General features: G+C 39.2%; 1 protein-coding gene across 1 annotated transcript in view; it reads right to left on the bottom strand.

Moving 5' to 3' along the window:
• The window catches only part of LOC143282034 (tyrosine-protein phosphatase non-receptor type 2-like), a 93,908-nt gene that overhangs the window by 21,665 nt on the left and 50,201 nt on the right, over positions 1-22,042 (bottom strand). The window contains exons 5-7 of the mRNA XM_076587458.1: positions 19,781-19,918; positions 2,929-3,074; positions 1,363-1,522 (exon numbers count right to left, since the gene is read on the bottom strand). Of these exons, the coding sequence (XP_076443573.1) occupies positions 1,363-1,522; positions 2,929-3,074; positions 19,781-19,918 (444 nt within the window). The remainder of the gene's footprint in view (positions 1-1,362; positions 1,523-2,928; positions 3,075-19,780; positions 19,919-22,042) is intronic.

Raw genomic sequence — 22,042 nt, 5'->3', positions numbered from 1 at the left:
ACTGAACACCTTGTAATAAACACAATGCTCATCAAATTTAGGCGGATTTGAGCCGATCTGCTTTGCAGCACACACGGGCATCAGTCAGTGCAGTTCGCTAAACTTGCACAAATTGATGGAGTGGGTGTTCACTCTCCACCTGGCCAGTCACTGGCTAGAGCCACATACCCACACACACACACACACACGTGCACACACACACACACATATATATATATATATATATATATATATATATATATATATATATATATAGCTGTCCTTCCCTTACAGACACACACACACATACAGACACACAGACGCTGACATTAAATATCAACTGCACTAAAAACAAAATTGCATAAGCATTAAGATATTTCTTATTTTCCAACATAGAATTATGTTCGGATGCGTACCAGAGCGCTGTACCCTCACAAAAACATGCACGCACGTACGCACGCACGCACACACGCGCACACACACACACACACTAAAAATAACCAGATAGAAAAAATGCCATCACATCTAAGACCAAAACTACATAAAATACACAATGCATTAAAACAGGACTACAAAGATACTAGTACAAAAATACTTGTTAACAGGCATACCTTGCTTTATCCGTTCTGCCTAGAACATAAATGCTTACGGAAAAGGTAAGTTTTCTGATCTGACTTAAAGGAATGTAGATCAGAGGCATTTCTAAGAGATGAAGGTAGAGAGTTCAACACTTGGGGAACCTGAGCTCTGAAAGACCTATTTCCAGCGCATTTCAGATTAGTCATGAGGGTGTGTAAACGACCACGTTTTCTCGCAATCCAACACTTTCTCGTAAAGTGTGTATGAAAGAATTAGACGTGGCGTTGTTTCACAGCGGAAATAGAAGTGAAAAAGTCAGTGCTGTTGTCGCCAGATTGTGGTTGATACTCGAGGGTCAGTTCATGTGTTCTGACTGAAAATAAATGAGGTGGACCCATTTTCACAACAAAAACAAAAAGTCTTTTGTAATTTGCTCTTGCAGTCTCTCTCTCTCTCTCTCTCTCTCTCTCTCTCTTAAAGACGATCGAGATGATGACATTTTCCCCTCTGAATTATGCATACGTTGACTACATAACACAATACGCATTTTCCGTCCACACATCACGTTATACAATGAGCATATATGTATGTATGTGCATATGTGTGTGTATGTGTCTGTGCACCCATGATGTGTGTGTGTGTGTGTGTGTGTGTGTGTGTGTGTGTGTGTGTGTGTACGTGTGTGTGTGCAGGGATGTATCGTGACAACGAAGGGATCAGTGCTTGTTGCTCATGTGAAACAACATACTGGTATTGTCTTTAATGCGACTATGTGTGAGTGTGACTGTGCGACCACCAGCTAACCTGATACAGCAGAGCGTACTGCTGGCTGGTCTGCACGCAGCCTGCCCGCTCCTGTCGCATGGCGTGGACACAGCGCATCACGTCTACCGTCCGACACTCCTCGTACTGGCGCATGCACAGGTCCAGGGCCAGGAACGTGCCGGTGCGGGATGTGCCATTACTGCACAGGGGACAGGGGCAGGTTGTCATTGTTGTCAGCATTATTATTATTGTGAGTATGCTATTGTCATCGTCGTTGTCATCGTCGCAATGTTCACGCATGATTGAATTTCAATTTCTGCTTCTCAAGGAGTCGTCATTGCATTCGGACGAATCCACATGCGCTTCACCAAATCTAGACAGACGCCTGACCAGCAGCATAACCCAACGCACTTAGGCCTTGAGTGTGTGCATAGGTATTTGTGTATCAGAGTTGATTTCTTCTGAAGAATTTTACCAGAAAACAACACTTGTGTTGCCATGGGTTCTATTTCAGTGCTGCACAAGGAACCTTGGTTTATCATCTCATCCGAATGACTAGACGCTCAGTTTGATTTTCCATTCAAACTTGGAAGGAAGTGCGAGAGCGGGAATCGAACCCAGACCTCCACGAACACTGTACTGCAGATAAACGTTTTAACCTTTCTGTGACCTAATTAATGTGTTCTATCTATAATACACTGATGAACTAATCGGTCCTGAGTAATAGTGATATAGATATATCTTTCCATGTTCACGAAACGTCTGTGGGTGACATTTTTTTAAGACCAAAAGATATTGTCAGTGATGAAATTGATGCTAGTCTGTATTTGGAAATTTCTTCTTCTGTTGTTGCTGCATGTACACTGCCAAGTGAACAGTATATGAACAGGCTGGAACTTCCTTTTTGCTCCATTTTCTTGTGCCATGCATGTGCCTGTGCTGACGGGAACACAAAGCAGCACTGGCTTGGGCTGTGTTCCTTCAAAGAGCAAGTCATTGTTGAACTGTCCTGACCTCATGTAGATTTCTTGTCTCATGTTGTTTTCTTTTGTTTGTTTGTTTGTTTGTTTGGGGGGGGGGGGGTTGTTGTTGTTGTTTGTTTGTTTGTTTGTTTTGTTTTGTTTGTTTTTTTTGTTTTTTTCAATCTTGTTGGTCGCATACATACCTTCCTGAGCTAATGGTTCGTAATCATAAATAACAGAACTAATGGGTTGCAATATAACATAATGAATGAATATACACTAATGAACTAATGGGTTGTATGTATATAGTGCTGAAACAATGGATCATCTAAATATACAACTGACGAAATGGGTCTATGTACACATAACTATTATAACAAGTCATGTCAGCACATAACTGAAAATATGTGTCACTGTGATACTTACGTGTACGTCACTAATCCAATGTGCCATACACACATGAAAGGCTTTTAGAGTCATACCAACATACACCTTAAAGCTTGGTATATTTTCTAAACGGAAGGGTCGTGTTCATGATTGAAGCTTCTGCACATAATTGAACCAAAGCCCTGCATACTCAACCGACGCGATGCACGTGCAGGGATCGAAAGAAAACAACTGAATGAACAAACGAACAACATACCTGCAGTGCACGATGAGCGGCGCCCCGCTGTCCTCATACAGAGGCCGTGTGTCCAGCACGAAACGAACGAGAGAAATGGGCTCCAGCTTTCCCAGCACAGGCCAACACGTCAGCCAGAAGTGACGTACACTCCGACACTCTCCTGTCTGACGTCAAATACACACACACACATCTGACAGTCATATAAACCAGCTTGGAAAGGGTAGGGGATATATATATATAAATATCTGTCGCGGAAAACATTCATTCTTGTTTGTTTGGTGTGTTTTTTTAATACACCTAAGAAGCGTTTTCTTTCCCTGTGTAGATATTTTTGTTGGCCGCTGTGTATATAATCATGTGGGCGGAAGCGCAAATATTTTCAACCGGTTCGAATGTTAGCGACCTATGCCAGGTGTCGTGTTGCCCTTTGAACGGGTTCGGCAGATGGTAAGAAAAATCCACATGTGTAAACTACCGGTTGTTCAGGGTGTGTTGCCATCATTGGGACCCAGTCATTTTTGACTCACTTGTGTAAACAAAGTGAGGCTATGTTTTAACCCGGTATTTGGTTGTCTGTGTGTGTGGCCGTGGTGAACTTTAACATTGCCATTTTCTCTGCAAATAGTTTGTCAGTTGACACCAAATTGGAATAAAAATAGGAAAAATTCAGTTGTTTCCAGTCATCTTGTTTAAAACAATATTGCACCTCTGGGATGGGCACAATTTTTTTATTTTTTATATTTTTTAAGAAGTCAAAAATTATATGCACACTGAATTTACTGTTATATTTATTTATTTATTTATTTATTATTCTCTGAACTTGGCGCTTTGATCTGATATTCTGACACAACAACAAGAGCAGTCATTTTTATCATTTTTTGTTCAAACAGGAACTTCTTTTGCTAAGCATGGAAGTTATATTTATTTTGCATGTCTTTGGTGCAGATAGTAGAAAAAGGGAAATTAATCTGTAAAAAAACTAATGCTAGGGGGTGGAGGGGGGGGGGGTAATTTACTTTAAACTGATCTTTTTCATCTTAAACATTACATTTTGAAATTATACTCAATACGTGAAAAGCTTGTGTGTTTTACTCGAAGTGTACAGGGCTTTCCCTGTGTTCATTCACCCAAGTGGTCTTTTTCGGAAAATACTAAAATCAATACTACGAATGGACTTTACAGATTTATTGACTGAGCCTTGAAGGTCATGAGCAAAAATCAATTGTGTACACATATTCATACATATCCAAAGCGCGTGCTCGCAACCTCCAAGAGCGACATTTTGTTTCAAGTTGTTGACCTGCCTGTTCAATCCAATATTCAATCGACAATACATGATAACATGTGATGGAAAGTTGGAGAAGGAGACCATTAATATTTATTCTGAGAAAGATTTGTAAACGCCTCATCACTTACTGGATTATGCCCCAAACTGCCATAAAAATATCAACAAGATCAATCGGAATTCACAGTTTAAAATATTAAACAATGAGAGTTAATACCCTTGACTGATGAAACGTAAAAAAATTCCAGTCGACTTTTCTCCTTTTTACTTCATACGACGTTTAGAAGTACTCGTACTTGACAGCAACCACTGATGAAGTCAGTCAGCCATCCACCCTCAAAACTGGCCAGTCTGACAACTCCCCACTGGCTCAGTTTCTGTATCAGCAGCAGACTACCCCAGGCCTGCACTATGAAAACGACACCAGGCTAGACAACACAATGTCACACGCCTTTGAAACGCAGCCATCCAGAACAACAGATCCTGTCGACTTGATATCATCTTTATAATCAAGATCAGAACATGTGGGGGTTGAATCAATGTTATTCATATCATAAAATCTAATATAGATCTGAATACTATGAAATGTCTTGTGAATTTGAACTTTGATATTGAATTTCTTCAAACACACACACACACACACACACACACACACACACACACACACACACACACACGATAAGGAGGATACATAGATATTTATTAAATGAAAGAGTTGTTTGTTGTGTTTACATGTGCGTGTCTCTGTGTGTGAGAGAGAGAGAGAGAGAGGATAACAAGAAAAAAATCTTTATATATGAGGATACATAAATAATTATTAAATGAAATTGTTTGTTCTGCTCACATGTGTGTATCTCTCTCTCTCTCTCTCTCTCTCTCTCTCTCTCTCTCTCTGTGGAGGGGTGTCTGAGCTGCAGTCAATGGTGACACGCGTGAGTTATTTAGCTCTGCTAAATTCATTGATTGCTGGAGACTTCAGGAGTGTCTGGTTTTAAAACCTTGCATGTACCTCCGTAAGTACTATGCCTTCCTCTCGGCTGGATTTCCGAGTCAGGTGTGGTTGTTTCCACCCAGTTTTCATGGCGTTTATGTTCAAGAGAGCAAAGAAATGTATCGCCTTGCGACAGAAGACATTGAACGTGAAGACGGTGACAGGCGGTGTCGTGGTAGGTTGTCTCCTCACGTACTTGTTCTGGGGCAGTTTATTGCTACAGTGCGGTGATGTGGAACAGAACCCGGGACCACGAAAGGACAGCTTGCGACAGACCTGTCTGACGGGTGGAGGTCGCAGAGCCAGCACAGAGAAGACCACTTCTTCCCCCACGACTTCTCAGCCTGCTGATGAACCATCTCGGACTGACCTGATGTCCGTACTCCAGTCACTACATGAGAAATTTGATGCCATGCAAGAAGACATCAAGGACATTCGGGATATTCAAACCGCCCTGCAGGAAGAGGTTCAGTCCCTGAAGGAAGAAGTTACTGATCTCCGCCGAGAAAACGAAGACCTGAAGAAGAGGATGCAGGAAATGGAAAGTAAGACGGACGACCTTGAAGGGCGCTCTAAACGTAACAATGTTATCTTCTATGGTCTTAAAAGGAATGAAAACGAAACGCAGGCTGACTGCGAGGGAAGAATCAACGATCTTTTGGTGGACACGCTGGAGCTGTCTGGTGACATTCAGTTGGACAGAGTACACCGCTTGAACTCCCGGCCCAACTCTCCGATCATCGCATGCTGCACCTTTTTTAAGGACAAGCAGTCAATCCTCAAGGCCAAGTCCAAACTGAAGGGCAGCGACATCTTCATTGGAGAGGACTTTTCGCTGCGAGTCAGGGAGGTGAGGAAGAAGCTGTCGCCACACCTGAAGAAGGCCAGGAGTGAGGGGAAGCGAGCGACTATGATCTTCGATCATCTCCTTATTGATGGGAAAAGGTTTTATCTTGGTGAAGGAGATTCTCTTAGGGGGACTGACTAGGGGGGTGGCCGGCCCAATTCGACACCGGTGACAACTGAAAACCGTGCACGAGATAGCTGTGCAAAACCAGTGGACAGGAACGAGGTCAGTGACAAGAGCACAGTGAGTTATGAACCGGTTGACAATGTAAACATTGAATCCACGAGGGCTCAGGGGTGGGTGACCGATGTGAATCATGATGAAAGAAATGTGTTTAATTCTGACAATCTGAACGTTACGATTGGTGAGCCTGTTGTTGTTTGTAATGATGTTGTTTATAATGATGTTTCCGGTGGAGATGTGATGAGAACTATATGTAATGGTTATGCAGAAAGTGATGTTGATCATATTTCCCAAGTACAAAAATGTCCACCACTGAGAGAAGTTGACGTTGTTAGTCTTGCTGAGGGGTCATTTCAAAACGAAACTGTTAACAAGGAGAGTGAGAACAGTGTGATTTGTGGCATGATGAATGAACGAGTTGAAAAAAGTGCACAAGCGAGGCGAAAAGGAAGAGAGTGTGTGAGTGACAGAGAGCTACGTGTTGATGACTGTGGCGGCTCTAGAGAGCACGGACTTTGTTTTTCGTTCCTGCACTGGAATGTAAATGGACTTTTCTCCAAAATAAGTGACAAAGATTTTCTATCATTTGTGTTAGAATTTGATTTCATATGCATGGTTGAAACCTTTATAGAAGACTTTCGATGTATTGCATTTGACGATTATACTGTCTTTGGTAAACCAGCTGTTAAATTTACCAAACAGGGAAGGCGCTCAGGTGGTATACTATGTCTTATCAGAAACAGATTTATTCCTTACGTTAAAGAAATTAAGATGAAATCTCCTAATAGTCTAGTGTTTCTAATTGATAAAAAATTGTTTGGTTTACCGGAAGATGTCATATATGTGTGTTCTTATGTTCCACCTGAGGGCTCACCGTATTATACTTACTTCGATATTGAAAATGGTATAAGCGCACTTGAAGACTGTCTTTTTGACTGTATGCTTGAGTTTAATGATGCACATGTTATTTTGTCTGGCGATTTAAACAGTAGAATTTCCAACCTTTCTCAGGATTTTTTAAATGGCATTGATGTCCATTGTAATCAATTTAAAAATAGTCATGCATTCATTAGCAGCCGTAGAAAATCAGCTGACTGTGTTGTTAATAACTATGGCAAATATCTGCTAAGTATGTGTACTGCACTTGGTTTGTGTATAATGAATGGTATATGTAATGGGGACACTGAGGGTAAGTATACATATATATCAGACACAGGTAGCAGTGTTAATGATTATTTTTTGTTATCTATGGATTTGTTTATCAGTGTTTTTTCCTCTTGTAAATTGATAGTATCAGAAAGAATTGAGTCGGATCATCAACCCATTGAATTGTATTTAAGTTTTGCAGACACAAGAAATGAAACACATGTGCACATACCAGATGAAAAACATATTATAGAAAAATTTGTATGGAACACTGATTTACAATATACTTTTACACAGGCAATGAACTCTGATGAAACACTACTGTTACTTGATCGTGCAATTGAATTGATTGACTTTGATTGTGATGCTGCTTTGAACATGCTTAATGACTGTCTTAAAGTGCACGCGGAATGTATGAAAAGAAAAAATAATCTGGCAATGCATGATAAACACAGCGACTGGTACGACAATGAATGTAAAACTAGCAAGTTAAAAGCGAAAAAATTGCTAAGGATATTTAATCGGACTAAAGATAAAGATGATAGTGATGCCTATTGCGTGGCAAGAAGAGAGTATAAAAATTTGATAAAAAGAAAAGAAAAGGAATACAATGATTTGTTACTGGATAAGCTTATCAGTGCGGTAAATAATCAAAGAGAATTTTGGGATGCTGTACATAAAATTTCATTTAAAAAGAAACAGGTTAGGAATAATTTAACAGTCGACGACTGGTTTATGCATTTTAAAAGTTTACTTGAATTAGAGACATCTGCAGATGTATCTTTTATAACTGAAGATGGTATTGATGAAAACCACAATGATGATAATGAAGGGGACATTGATTACATGAACCGGCCAATATCAAAAGAAGAGGTATTACTTGTTATTAGAAATTTAAAAAATAGTAAAGCTGCTGGACCAGATGGGGTAATTGGGGAAATGTTAAAATATGCTGGGGATAGAGTGGCTGACTTTTTCGTAAAGCTTTTTAATGTCTTATTTGATGAAGGTACTTTTCCGGAAAATTGGACAGACTCTATTGTACTCCCTTTGTTTAAAAAAGGTGATATAAATAATCCAGGTAATTATAGAGGTATAACATTATGTGATGTAAGTAGCAAGTTTTATAGTGCAGTTATAAATAATAGACTCCAAGAACTGATAAATGAACATAATTTGACAGGTGAACATCAAGCAGGATTTAAAAGAGGTTATTCAACTGTTGATCACATGTTCACGTTATTGGCACTGATACAAAAACAATTTTCTTTTAATCGTAAATTGTATGTGGCCTTTATTGATTTTGAAAAAGCTTTTGATTCCATAGAGAGAAATTTATTATGGCCTATTCTTTTGAAAAGCGGTATTAAGGGTAAGATTTTTCGTTGTATCTATAGTATGTATACTAATGTTAAAGCCAGAATTAGATGTGGTGCCAGATTAACAGATTACATTAATTGTACCCGTGGTGTAAAGCAAGGTGATGTTTGCAGTCCTGTTCTGTTTTCCTTATTTATTAATGAGATAGCATTAGAAGTAATCAGAGAAGGTAGACATGGAGCAACATTTATGCCTAATTATTTTGAATTATTTATACTGTTATTAGCTGATGATGTTGCTTTATTATCCGAAACTGTGATAGGTTTACAAACACAGCTTAACAATTTATATCATGCGGCTTCAGCTCTACGTTTAAAAGTAAACATGAATAAAAGCAATATCGTTGTATTCAGGAAAGGAGGGTATTTAGCTGCCAGGGAAAGATGGTTTTATAATGGCGTTGTAATGCCAGTTATTAATGCATATAAATACTTAGGAATTTACTTTTCCACAAAGTTGAGTTTTGGGGCAGCCTGTAGCGATCTTAACAGTAGGGGAAAAAACGCTTTATTGTATATTTTACAGAAATTATCGAAACTGAAATGTAATTCTTTAAACATATATTTAAAGCTGTTTGACTCACAGATTCAACCAATAGTCCAATATGGTGCCGAATTATGGGGACTCGATAAAGCTGCATTTCAGTGTGAAAAGATACATTTATTTGCACTTAAGAAGTTCTTAGGCGTAGAAGAGCGAACTCCCAATGATTTGATATACGGGGAAACAAACAGATATCCTATCTATATAAATTCAGTTATAAAATGCATTAAGTATTGGTTAAAGTTACTGAGAATGCATGAATCTAGACTGCCTCACAAAGCCTATAAAATGTTATTTGATTTTGATGCGCGTGGCAAAAGAAACTGGGCTACAAGTATACGCTGTAAACTGTTTATGTTTGGATTTGGGTATGTATGGCTTAATCAAGGTGTAGAGGGGATTGATGAGTTTCTTCGGACTTTTAAAGAAAGACTTATTGCTTGTAGATGGCAAGAATGGGATTTCCATGTTAACAACAGTGAAAGATTTAATGCCTATAAAACCTTTTGTACTATACCCGATGTCAAAACCTATTTATTGATGAATATAGATAAACATTTAAAGTATATAATGACTAGATTTAGACTTGGTATTTCGGAAATTGCAGAACATAGTCACCGTTATAAAGTACATGATGAGTCTGATTTATTATGTCCACTGTGTAAGAAGGGGAAGGAAAATGAAGTGCACTTTGTTCTATCCTGTCCTGTTATGTATGACTTAAGAATGCAATACATACCGTTGAAATTTTTTAAGTTCCCTAGTCAGTTTAGATTATCGCTACTTATGGCATCTACACACGAACAAACTATCAGAAATTTCTCAATTTATCTGTACAAAGCGTTTAAGCTTCGATCCACTCTTACGTCGTAAAATTCATTTATTAAGCTTGTGCCACTTCTGATGACACGATTACTTTATTGAGTTCAGTTAAATAGGCGTGTTGTTATTTATCTGCTGTGTACTACTTAGTTAAGTGTATACTGCATGACAACGTATGATATTTGTCTTGCTTATTTTATTTTATTTTTTCTTCTCACATATGTTTTTGTCTGACACCCTTTCATGAGGGGCAATGGCCTATATGAATAAACCATTCATTCATTCATTCATTCTCTCTCTCTGTGTGTGTGTGTGTGTGTGTGAGAGAGAGGTTCTGTAACAATAATTGGGCACAAAATAGTTTCAAATGTGGAATGTATTTACTGAATTAGATGTGTATGAGAAAGAGACAGAAAGATTACAAGATAAAATTCTTTATTCATGAGGATAATATATGATAAATCAGTTTTGCAATGTTCTAACTTTGGCCGTTTAGGCCTCGGATTTATTTTGTCTTCTATGCAAACAGCATCTAGGACAGAAGACTGGATTAACTGACCACAAGATACCTGTGTCCTATTTTCCCATTGTTTCCCACCATTTTCTCCCACTGTCCGTGGTAAACTTTAACATTGACATTTTCTCTGCAAATACTTTGTCAGTTGACACCAAATTAGGCATAAAAATAGGAAAAATTCAGTTCTTTCCAGTCACCTTGTTTAAAACAATATTGCACCTCTGGGATGAGCACAAAAAAAAAAAAAAAAAAAAAAAAAAAAAAAATGAAGCCTAATTATATGCAAACTGCATTTACTGTTATATTTATATTTTTTGTATTCTCTAAACTTGGCACTTTGATCTGATATTCTGACCCAACAACAAGAGCAGTCATTATTATCATTTTTTGTTCAAACAGGAACTTCTTTTGCTAAGCATGGAAGTTTTATTTATTTTGCAAACGTTTTGGTGCAGAGGGTAAAAATTAATGCTAGGGGACTTAATTTGCCACAAGTGAGTCTTGAAGGCCTTGCCTCTCTTGTTTATTTTAGTCCCCTGTGGATTTTTTATCCCTTGTAACTGGCACCCTTAGACCGTATCTTGTCGTTTCTATGAGCAGGTTTTAAGACAATTTTAGAACGTTTGTTATATTTATATGCCTGGTTTATACTTTCCGTGTTCTGCTCAAGTTGGTTATTGAGAGACATTTTCTTTATGGAAAAATAGTCGCTGCCGAGCAATTGGAAAATTCTCCTTGCTTGAATAGTGATTTCTCTGTGGTTGGCAGACAAGAACAGGTAGCAAGTCTGATGATCACTTCATAAATGCGAAATGGCTGTTGCTTGTGTAAACTCTTCTTCTTCTTCTGCGTTCACTCGTATGCACACGAGTGGGCTTTTTACGTGTATAACCGTTTTTACCTCACCATGTATTCAGCTATACTCCGTTTTTGGGGGTGTGCATGCTGGGTATGTTCTTGTTTCCATAACCCACCGAACGCTGACATGGATTACAGGATCTTTAACGTGCGTATTTGATCTTCTGCTTGCATGTACACACGAAGGGGGTTCAGGCACTAGCAGGTCTGCACATATGTTGACCTGGGAGATCGTAAAAATCTCCAACCTTTATCCACCAGGGCGCCGTCACCATGATTTGAACCCAAGACCCTCAGATTGACAGTCCAACGCTTTAACCACTCTGCTATTGCGCCCGTCGCTTGTTGTGTAAACGAAACTTTCCTTTTGGAGGTACACTGAACCAACATGGACATAAATGGGAGCTTTTCATACCACCACCCAACCCCAAACACTACTACAGTTTTAAAGGTTAAAAGATTAACCAAGACTGTTTTTTGGTGTGTTCTACATCACGTTATGAAAAAAACAAAGACATCTGGGCCTGAATTTAATATATATATATATATATATATATACACACACACACACACACACTCACAAACTACTGCCCTTCCCAACACGTCTTTTGTTATCCCCACCCGAGGTCACTACTTTGTTGTGGTCGGGAGGCTCAGTAGCAAGTGATCGAGCAAACTATGTCTGTGGGGGGCATCAGTGCTTCTAAAGGGTTTACTACTCTAGTCCCCGGTCTTATTTGACAGCCTATATAGTCATTGTAGCTGTTCAGGCTAACACGTGGAGGTTTTTGAGCTGATGCTCCTGATAGGGCTTCCCATGCCGAACAGGCCGTGAGTGAGACCCAAACTAAAAAGTGACCCACTGTCCCATTTTGCTATTCTCTCTTCTTTTTACTGCCTTCTTTTCTGTCTTTTCCACATTTTTTTTTCTCTGCGGCCTTCTTCAGGCCCGCCGTGCTTACCGTGCGGCGCAACCTGTGACGGAGGGGAATGAGATCCTGGGGCTTGAGAGAGAGCATGCTGCTCTCAACACATCCCTTTGGCTCGGACCTCTCCTAAGACAAGCGGCACACATTGGCCTGTGTGTGTCAATTGGCTACCCCTGTTTGAGGCTGGGTCAAGACTGGCAGTTTAGAAGCTAACTGAGGTAACCCTCTCTGTTCCCGAGAGCTGGGCATGATCGGGGGGAATTGGGTTAGAGCTTTACTGTTGTATGTCCCTCCCTAAACCTGGCCGACCTGTAACAGTGGTAAACGGCCAAGAAAGTGGCCCCAGATGAGGTCAGTAGTCTGTAATCCATTATGACTCTCGTGTCAGCATTGACGAAATGAAGGAGAAGATGAAGAATTCACCAGGGAGCATTTAGCACCATCCTTCTTAAACATATCAGTGTAAGGAAGCGATATGCCCGTTGGGTATATCACCAACTTGACAAGAGGAGAAACAGAGTAGGGTTGAATGGTGTACATACATGTTGCGAAAATTCGATGGTGGACGATCAGATCGTGTTTGGGTCATCTAACAGGTGGATGAAACATGGGTGTACCAGTGCGATTCAGAAACAAAAAAAATCAGCCGTTTGAGGCGTTCCAGATGAAAGTGCACCCACAATTTTCGTCGTTCCATGAGTCTGGTTGCATATTTCTTTGCAAAATCAGGCCGTGTTGCGACTGTACCGTTCCAAGAAAGAAAGACAGTAAACTCTGGGTGGTACATCACTGTCTGCCTCCCAAATGTGTTTGAAGCATGGTGTGTACGCCGTCCAAGAAGTGGAACAGAAGGGCTACTACTGCATCATGACAATACCCGAGCTCACATAGCTGCTGCAAATTGAGACTTTCTGAAAGGGAACGGTGTACTACTGGTTACTCATCCCCAGTATTCTCCTGACTTAGCCACTTGTTGTTGGTTTTTGTTCCCCGAGGTGGAGCAGCAGTTGAAGCGGAAAAAGGTTCAGTGTGCAGAAGATGCTCGAGCCTTCTTCAAGGGTCTCATTACGAACATACCCAAGGGCACGCCGACCGGCGTCATGACAACAGGATTTGAGCGGATGACAAAATGCATACAAGCTGAGGGAGTGTTCTTCGAAAAAGTGGAGAAAGCAGATTTGTAATTTTCCTAGAATTGCTGTATTGCAAAACTTATTGAAAGGCCCTCATATATATATATATATATATATATATATATATATATATATATATATATATATATATATACATATGTGTGTGTGCGCGCGCGCGCGCGTCTGTGTGTGTGCGTCTGTCTCTGTGTGTGTGTGGCTGTGTCCGTACGTAGGCAGAGAGACGTACTGACCACATCTGACTTTTTTGTTTTCTTTTCCATTCAAATCAGTCTGACTTGTCTCTCATTATTTATTTGTGTGTTTATTTATTAATTCACTCTGTCTTTTGTTTATGTATCCAAGCCAGGCCAGATGAAGGTCTGATCAGCGCATTTGGGTCTATATACAGGTCAGGCATTTGCCCTTATTTCAAGGCCGTCAACATATTTGGTGAACAGGTACTGAAACTATGTGCAATGTTTGAATGCTTAATTTTGAATGGGCTTTCTGGATATTATTTTGATCCCAGTTGTACATATATTTCAAATCGGGACAGAGTACCATGAGGGCACGGACAGAACAGACTATATAAAGTCTAAACAAAAATATGAAACTTTAAAAAGGAATAAGAAAAAAAGAGTTCAAAAGAAACAAGGCAGCTTTTCTAGAAGCAAATAGAAATAACTCGTCGGTGTTCTGGAGGGAGCTGAAAGGCATGACAGATGGAACAAGCCTGGAACTGAAAGGCATGACAGATGGAACAAGCCTATCTCCAATGACAACATTGACATTAACGAATGGTACAGACACTTTAAAGACATATTAGGTGGTGATATTGAGAGCTGTACAGAAGCAGTACATGATAATGTCACAACAGAAGAAAGTAGCCATGAGTAAAGCATTACTGATGACGAAGTGGTGAAAGCTCTTAAAGGTTTAAAATCTGGAAAGGCATGTGGAACAGACGGTATTTTAGCCGAGATGTTGAAAGCTGGAGGGAATGAAGTCATTTGCTTTCTAACGGAACTATTTAATACCATTTTCAGTAAAGGTTACTATCCAATGGAAAGGGTGAAAGCAATCATAATGCCTTTTTTCTTCTTTTTTTTTAAGAAAGGCGACGCGGGAAATACCGATGATTACAGAGGCATATCCTTACTCAGCGTTGTTAGCAAGTGTTACACATCCAATCTAATTCATAAATTGTATAAATGGTTAGAAAAGAACGGCAAAATTGCCGAAGAACAGGCAGGCATGTTTCAGAGAAAACTGCTCCACAGTAGACCACAACTTTACGCTTTCTGCCATTGCACAAAAATACCTTAGTAGGAAAGGTCACAAACTTCACATTGCCTTTGTAGATTTCAAAAAGGCATTCGACTCAGTACATCATGGAGAAATTACTTGGCAAGTTAAAAAAAGAAGGCATTGAAGGAAATTTTTGTGGTGATATTTATGCTATGTACAACACTTCATTATCATGTGTCAGAACAAACAACGAATTCTCCGATTTTTTTAAATGCCCGAGAGACATACGCCAAAGTTGTGTCTTAAACCCTACATTATTCTCGTTATTTATTAATCAACTTGCATTACGTATTACCGAAGTTGGTAAACATGGAATTCAAATGCTACCTGATTTGATGGAGTTGTTCATACTGTTATTCGCTGATGACGTCACACTTCTAGCACCATCCCCAAATCAACTGGACTGCCTTCAGAACTGCTGCATAAAGTTGAAATTAGAAGTTAATGTGGACTAAACCAAGATTAGTGTCTTTAGAAAGGGTGGCTATCTATCAAAAAATGAAGCATGGTGGTTAAACCGCTACCTAGGATTTAAGTTTACTTTTAAGTTAAAAGAAGGGAACTAATGATCTTGTTAGCAAAGCGACGAAGGTAGTATATGATTTATACGAAACTTTCGTTACCTTAAAAGGAATGTCCCAAGAAACATTCTTTAAAAAAAAAAAAAAATTACGCCAAAAATTCAGTCAATTCTGTATTCATCAGAAATTCGGGGTTTGTCCAGACTTGATACCACCGAAAGAATTCATCTTGGTGCTTGCAAACATTATTTGGGAGTACCAACGAAATATCCAAATAAACTGATAAACGGCGAAATAGGTAGGTACCCACTATTGATAATCTCTACAATAAGAAGCATAAGATATTTGTTTAGACTACTTAAAATGTCTCAAAGCAAACTACCTAAGCAAGCATATGAAATGTTGTTAACTTTAGAAACGGTACAGAATATGGGGCCTAAGGAATCCGGAAATTTCTCTGTGAGTGGGTTCTATTTTGTATGGTTACAACAAGGAGTCGAGGAAGTTCCCATTTTCATACGCATATTTAAAGAAAAACTGCTTGACATGTATAGACAGGAGTGGGCTGAATCACTCAGGGCAAGGACTGCTCATTCAAGAACATTTTGGGAAAAGAATTATTTTTCAGTACAATTGACATCTATTGCTTTAGGGTTGCCTTGACACAACTAGGCGTTCTCCCAATAAACAAGAACCTGCAGAGATTTACCACTGATCCTAAAGCAGACACTGTTCATTTTGTAAAAATGTCATAGAGGACGAGCATCGTTTCCTTTTCATATGTCCGTACTATATATACTGAACACGATTTTTGCCTGTTATGTGTACACCATCTGTCTCCACTTTATTGTCCTGGAAAAATAGCCAAAAGTGTCGTGTCTCCGAGTTTGCTTTTCATGCAATCAAGAGAATAAAATCATATTATCATATTAAGAAGACTGACATGCATCACTTTCTAAATGAACCACTCATTTGTTTAACGTTTGCCACGTGTAATCGATTATCCTTGTACTAACTGTAGTGTTCACATTTGATACATTTAGTATGCATATGTGTGCATCTGGATTCGTTGCCCTGACAATCTCCTCGCCATTATCTACTTTCACTTATTTATTGGTCATATATAGGCCTGTGGCCCAAATACAATTAAACAAGCTGAATTTGAATCTCTCTCTCTCTCTCTCTCTCTCTCTCTCTCTCTCTCTCTAGCTCGCTTGTATCATGTTTCCTGAAAAACCTATCATACTTTAGTAAAATATCCTTTAATTTTATTAAATGAAAACATTTGACTCACGAGTGCAGACTGTCGTACAGTATGGTTCAGAAATATGATGGTTAAAGCTATTGTGGATTGTTAATCTGCACATTTATTTGCGTTAAAGAAATTTATCTGGGTTGATATTTGTACATGTAATGATCTGATACTGTGAAACTGACAGATACGCAAAATATATAAATTCTGCTGTTCGTTGTATTTCCTATTGGTTTGAATTGTTACAAATGAAGGAGTTTCAGTTCCCTCGTGAAGCCTACAAAATGGTACAAGAATAGTACACTAGAGGAAAGAAGAATTGGGTTTCTGATGTGTGAAATTGTTTGTTTGAATATGGATTTGGTAATGTATGGGTAAATCAGGGTGTTGGTTCTGTAAATGCATTTATTACTGTTTTTTCGTAAGCGTGAAATCTATGTGACCAAGCGCTATGCTTGCTCCAATACTTGCCTCAAGCACAAGCTGTATTAGCTTGCCTCACACACAAGCTGTATTAGCAGACGACAGTTTTCCCTCCTTACCCGCCCACAAAATGTGTGACGTCACTCCGCTTACATCATTTTGTCCTCGCCAAACAGCCTACTCAAGGCTCGCCCAGTGTCGCATCGCCGTACGTCATTGGCTGAATGGCTTCAGTTTCAGTTTCAGTAACTCAAGGAGGCGTCACTGCGTTCGGACAAAACCATATATGCTACACCACATCTGCCAAGCAGATGCCTGACCAGCAGTGTAACCCAACGCGCTTAGTCAGGCCTTGAGAAAAAGAAAAGGGGGGGGGGGGGGGGGGAATGAATAATAGATAAGCTTACATAAATAAATAAAATAATAATTATAATATAGAAAAAGGTAGTAGTAGGCTGAATGGAAACTTGTGTTTCTGTTCCACCATAATTAATTAATTTCTCTTTTATCAGATCAGTAAACTACAAGTATTATATGCTGGCAGAATCGTCGCAATTCCATCTTTAAGTCTATTCCATTTATGTTTGCCTACGTTAAACTGATTTAACGCAGTTTGTAATTTTCAGCGACGAGCTCGTTAAAACTGACCCTGTTCAGGTGACTTAAATTAAGATTATAAATTCATCTTAAATAATCAACACTTCATTTTATACTCATTATAAAGTAGGTGTCGAGCTCTTTCGTTTGCAGCTTATCCGACGTAAATCGGTTCAGAAATCATCTAGAAATCTGTCACTGAACACCTTGTAAGAAGCACATTTGTTGTCAGATTTCTCCAGATTAGTGACGATCTGGCTTGCAGCGCACGTGACGGCCTTTGCGGTCCGCTTAACTTGCATAAATTGGCACAGTGAGTGATAAGTGGTCATTTCATACCTGGTCAGTCATCTGACCAGAGCCTGCTCTCTCTCTCTCTCTCTCTCTCTCTTGCTGCATCGCGGGCAGTGTGTGTTGTGTCGTGTGTGTCCCCACAACGGCTGACACCTAGCTACGTATCACTGTAAGTATTACTGTGTAGAATGTTTTGACTTGTAAATTGTATTGTTTGACACATTACTTGTGTTCATATGAGTATGTTCAGTTATTGCTTTGTTCAGTTAATTATTTGTTCAGTTATTGCTTTGACATGTTAGTCACAGCTCGGCTATGATTGATCTAAATTATTGCCATGTCGTCATATGCTTGTAGCAGTATTCCATTTGAGTCTTCGTAACGTCACAGTCAATGACGTCTCTGGACACAGATAGTTTGTTCCAGAATGTTCTAGTGTGTGCATAAAGTTCATTCACCACTTAATGGTTAAGCCATGATGGTTCTTCACTTACTATCTGGTCTATCAGTTTGCCAGTATAATATCAAAGCCACTGATTCTAATATCTTGTTTATTATTCATGTATTATTTTACATGCTGATATCAGTTGTACTGCTACAGTGTGCTCAGTACTCTAAGATGTGTGTAGTATTCTGTTGTGATTACAAGATAGTGTTGGATTAATATCAGTTATTGGTTAAAACCACCTGGTATGTATCGGTCTGTTAATTGTAATTTAGTTGTCATGCTCTCTCCTATACGGCTTACTCCAGTATAGTGCAACATGATAAACTGATTCATTTGAGTCACTTTGACACGGTATAAGCTTTACCTAATCTATACTGTCAGTGTACTTTCACCAAGTCAGCATAGCTTCAATCACTTTAACTGCACTATTTAAATGTATTAGAAATGTCATTTGATGTCAGCGTTTGGTCTTCACACATATGCATTATGTCGTTGCGTATCCCAAACCCGAGTGATAGTCTTTCCATGTGATATGTATACATGAGCTTTACTATTCACTTGTGCCGACATGTTGTGCTTTTGACATTTGTTTGTGTCATTTCAGGCACTGTCTTCTTCTCATTATCTCTCTTCTTATCTTCTTCTCCTAGTTGTCTTCTCTTCTATTCTCTTCTCTTAGGTTTTCTTCTCATCTAACAACTATTGTAAATAAAACAATAGAAAAACCCGTTTGTGACTGGCCTCTATGTGTTCCTGGCCTGTGCGTGGGATCTTGTCTATCCTTTAATTCAGTCAATCATCATTTAGTTTAGGTCTTTTGTACCGTCCGTACACGGCTATATCTATTGCAAATGGATAAATGGCACGAACATATTCAGACCAGTGACAGATTTAAGAGAGTAAAATATTTGACAATTATGTAAATAATCCACATGAAATATTTGACAGTTAAATAAATAATCCCTGTAAGATCAGTTGCACTTCGTCTTGAGTTGTTCAACTCCTAGTTATATCAGACAAAAGTTTATTCCTTCAAAATATTACCAAAATCTATGTGTCTTTGAATTTAGTTTGTTGGAATCATCCATAAGAGAGAGTGGTGTTCAGAATTTGCCCCCCCCCCCCTCCAACACCCTGCCCCCCACCTCCCCCCCCCCCTTTTTTTTGTGCATTATGCATTTAGATTTAGAGATAATATGTTGTCTTGATGATCAGTTTTGCTTGACATGACCGTTGATATGTATAAATGATATTTTGGTATAGCTATGATGTGCTTGAGGGCTATGGTCTAATAAAGAATAAAGTATTCGCATTCGCATTCTCCTGTACGAGCGCGCGTGTGTGAATGAGGATGTGTAGTATGTGAAACAGAACAAGGGAACCAAGTACTCACTGTAATTTTCTGGACCTGTAGCCATGAGGTAATGTACTCCTGGTGGACATCACGTCTGGTCATGCTGACGATGAACTTTCCACAGCTCACAGCGCTTTCCGGCCCAGCGGAGTCTGGGAAGTATGTGGCGCACTTCTTCTGGAAAAATCAACATTGTCAATGGTAAAAAAAAAATGTTGGTAATGTAAATGTCTGAGAACTCGCCGTCTACATTGTACGTGTATGCCATGGTTCATCACTGTCACATCTATGTCATAGTTCATCTCTGTCACGTGTATGTCATTTATTCGTTTATTATCAGAAAATACGAAATGATTCTGCAGTCCATTCAAAAACGCAGATGAGAAAAGACATTAATATGAAAGAATGAAAAACCGACGAAGTGCTGAGACAAAACAACCAAGACCACCTCTACAAGCACCGCCATGTGACTGCACGATCTTCGCGTCGGACAGAAGCAGAAGAAACGAATCTTCCCTTTAATCAACAACGGACCGAAGTAGCTAAAAAGTAAAAGAAAAAAAAGCGGTAATTAGGATGATAAACATCGTCGCTGATCAAAACCTCAGACACGCGCAAACTGCTTCATGAGGATAACATGGGCAACGCCGTTACCACGTAACGTGTAATGTGGAGATGTAACGAGGAAAGTGGTGTGTGGGAAGGAAAGACTGAGAGTGGGGAGGGAGGGGATATATACGTCAGGAAGTGAAGTTGAGAAGTGGAGAAATATGACAGAATGGTGGGACCTGTCCAGGTTTAGAAGAAAAGAACGAGGTAATGAGAGAAAGACTAACGTGGAAGGGGGGAGCTGGTGGCAAAGCAATGGGGTGTAAAAAGATAATAATAATAATAATAATAATAATAATAATAATAATAATGGATACGTATATTTGTATTTCTTTTTATCACAACATACTTCTCTGTGTGAAATTCGGGCTGCTCTCCCCAGGGAGAGCGCGTCGCTACACTACAGCGCCACCCATTTTTTGTATTTTTTTCCTGCGTGCAGTTTTGTTTGTTTTTCCTATTGAAGTGGATTTTTTTACAGAATTTTGCCAGGAACAACCCTTTTGTTGCCGTTGGTTCTTTTCGTGCGTTAAGTGCATGCTGCACACGGGACCTCGGTTTATCGTCTCATCAGAATGACTAGCGTCCAGACCACCACTCAAGGTCTAGTGGAGGGGGAGAAAAATTCGGTGGCTGAGCGACGATTCGAACCAGCGCGCTCAGATTCTCTCGCTTCCTAAGCGGACGCGTTACCTCTAAGCCATCACTCCACTAGCACACTATATATAGCACGCTATCCAGAAATCTACACTAGGTGCTTTACAAAACACATTTTTTCGCGTAACACATTACATCAATATTACGTACACACACCAAAATGTGACTAGCAAAACACACACACACACACACACACACACACACACACACACACACACACACACTGCATACATACATTTTAACATACATATGTACATTTACGCCCTTCCCAGAAATGCGTTGTCGCTATAATGTATAAAAAGAACTTTTGTTTTCTGTTTTAGTTTTCTTAACTGTTTATTTCAAACCAAATTTCGCATCGACAGACAATGTATATTCAGAGAAAATGAATTTGTAGAAATTTTCCACAGAAACACACACACACACGCGCGCGCATACAATTTAAAACAGGGTAATTACAGAGTCAATATTAAAATGACTGCAGTTGATTATTGTGTCAATGTGTACGGTAAATGTGATAAGTTTTGTGAACAAAAACTAAAATTAAAATCTACCAGTAAAATGACTGTGGAAACATATATTTCGCTTCTTTACATGTCTTGTTTCCTTCACCTTCCAGTAAAAATTAAATGTGTGGAATGAACTGATTTTTTTCTCTTTTCAAGCCAATTTTGGTGATCACAGAAAAAGTGTTTCGAGATGAAATGATTTCATAAATATGTACCATGGACACACAAACACACACACACACACACACACACACACACACACACAACATACATAATAATAATAATAATAATAATACATAGTTTTTCTATGGCGCGATATCCAGCACCAATGCTGCTCAAAGCGCCTTACATCATCCAGTTGACTATAAACATGCCTTAAAAAACACATCAACCGCTATCTGACAATGGAAAACATCCAGTGTTCATATGAATGAAAAAGCACACTTAAGAGTTGAATCAGATTATAAAAGCTATGAAGTAAATAAGGCTTAGATTAAAACAAAATGCATTTCATAGAACACACACA

This window comes from Babylonia areolata, chromosome 5 (genome assembly GCF_041734735.1).
Source record: "Babylonia areolata isolate BAREFJ2019XMU chromosome 5, ASM4173473v1, whole genome shotgun sequence".
NCBI classification, from domain to species: Eukaryota; Metazoa; Mollusca; class Gastropoda; order Neogastropoda; family Buccinidae; genus Babylonia; species Babylonia areolata.
The sequence above is the reverse complement of the archived record's forward strand: the minus strand, read 5'-3'. Positions and strand labels throughout refer to the sequence as shown.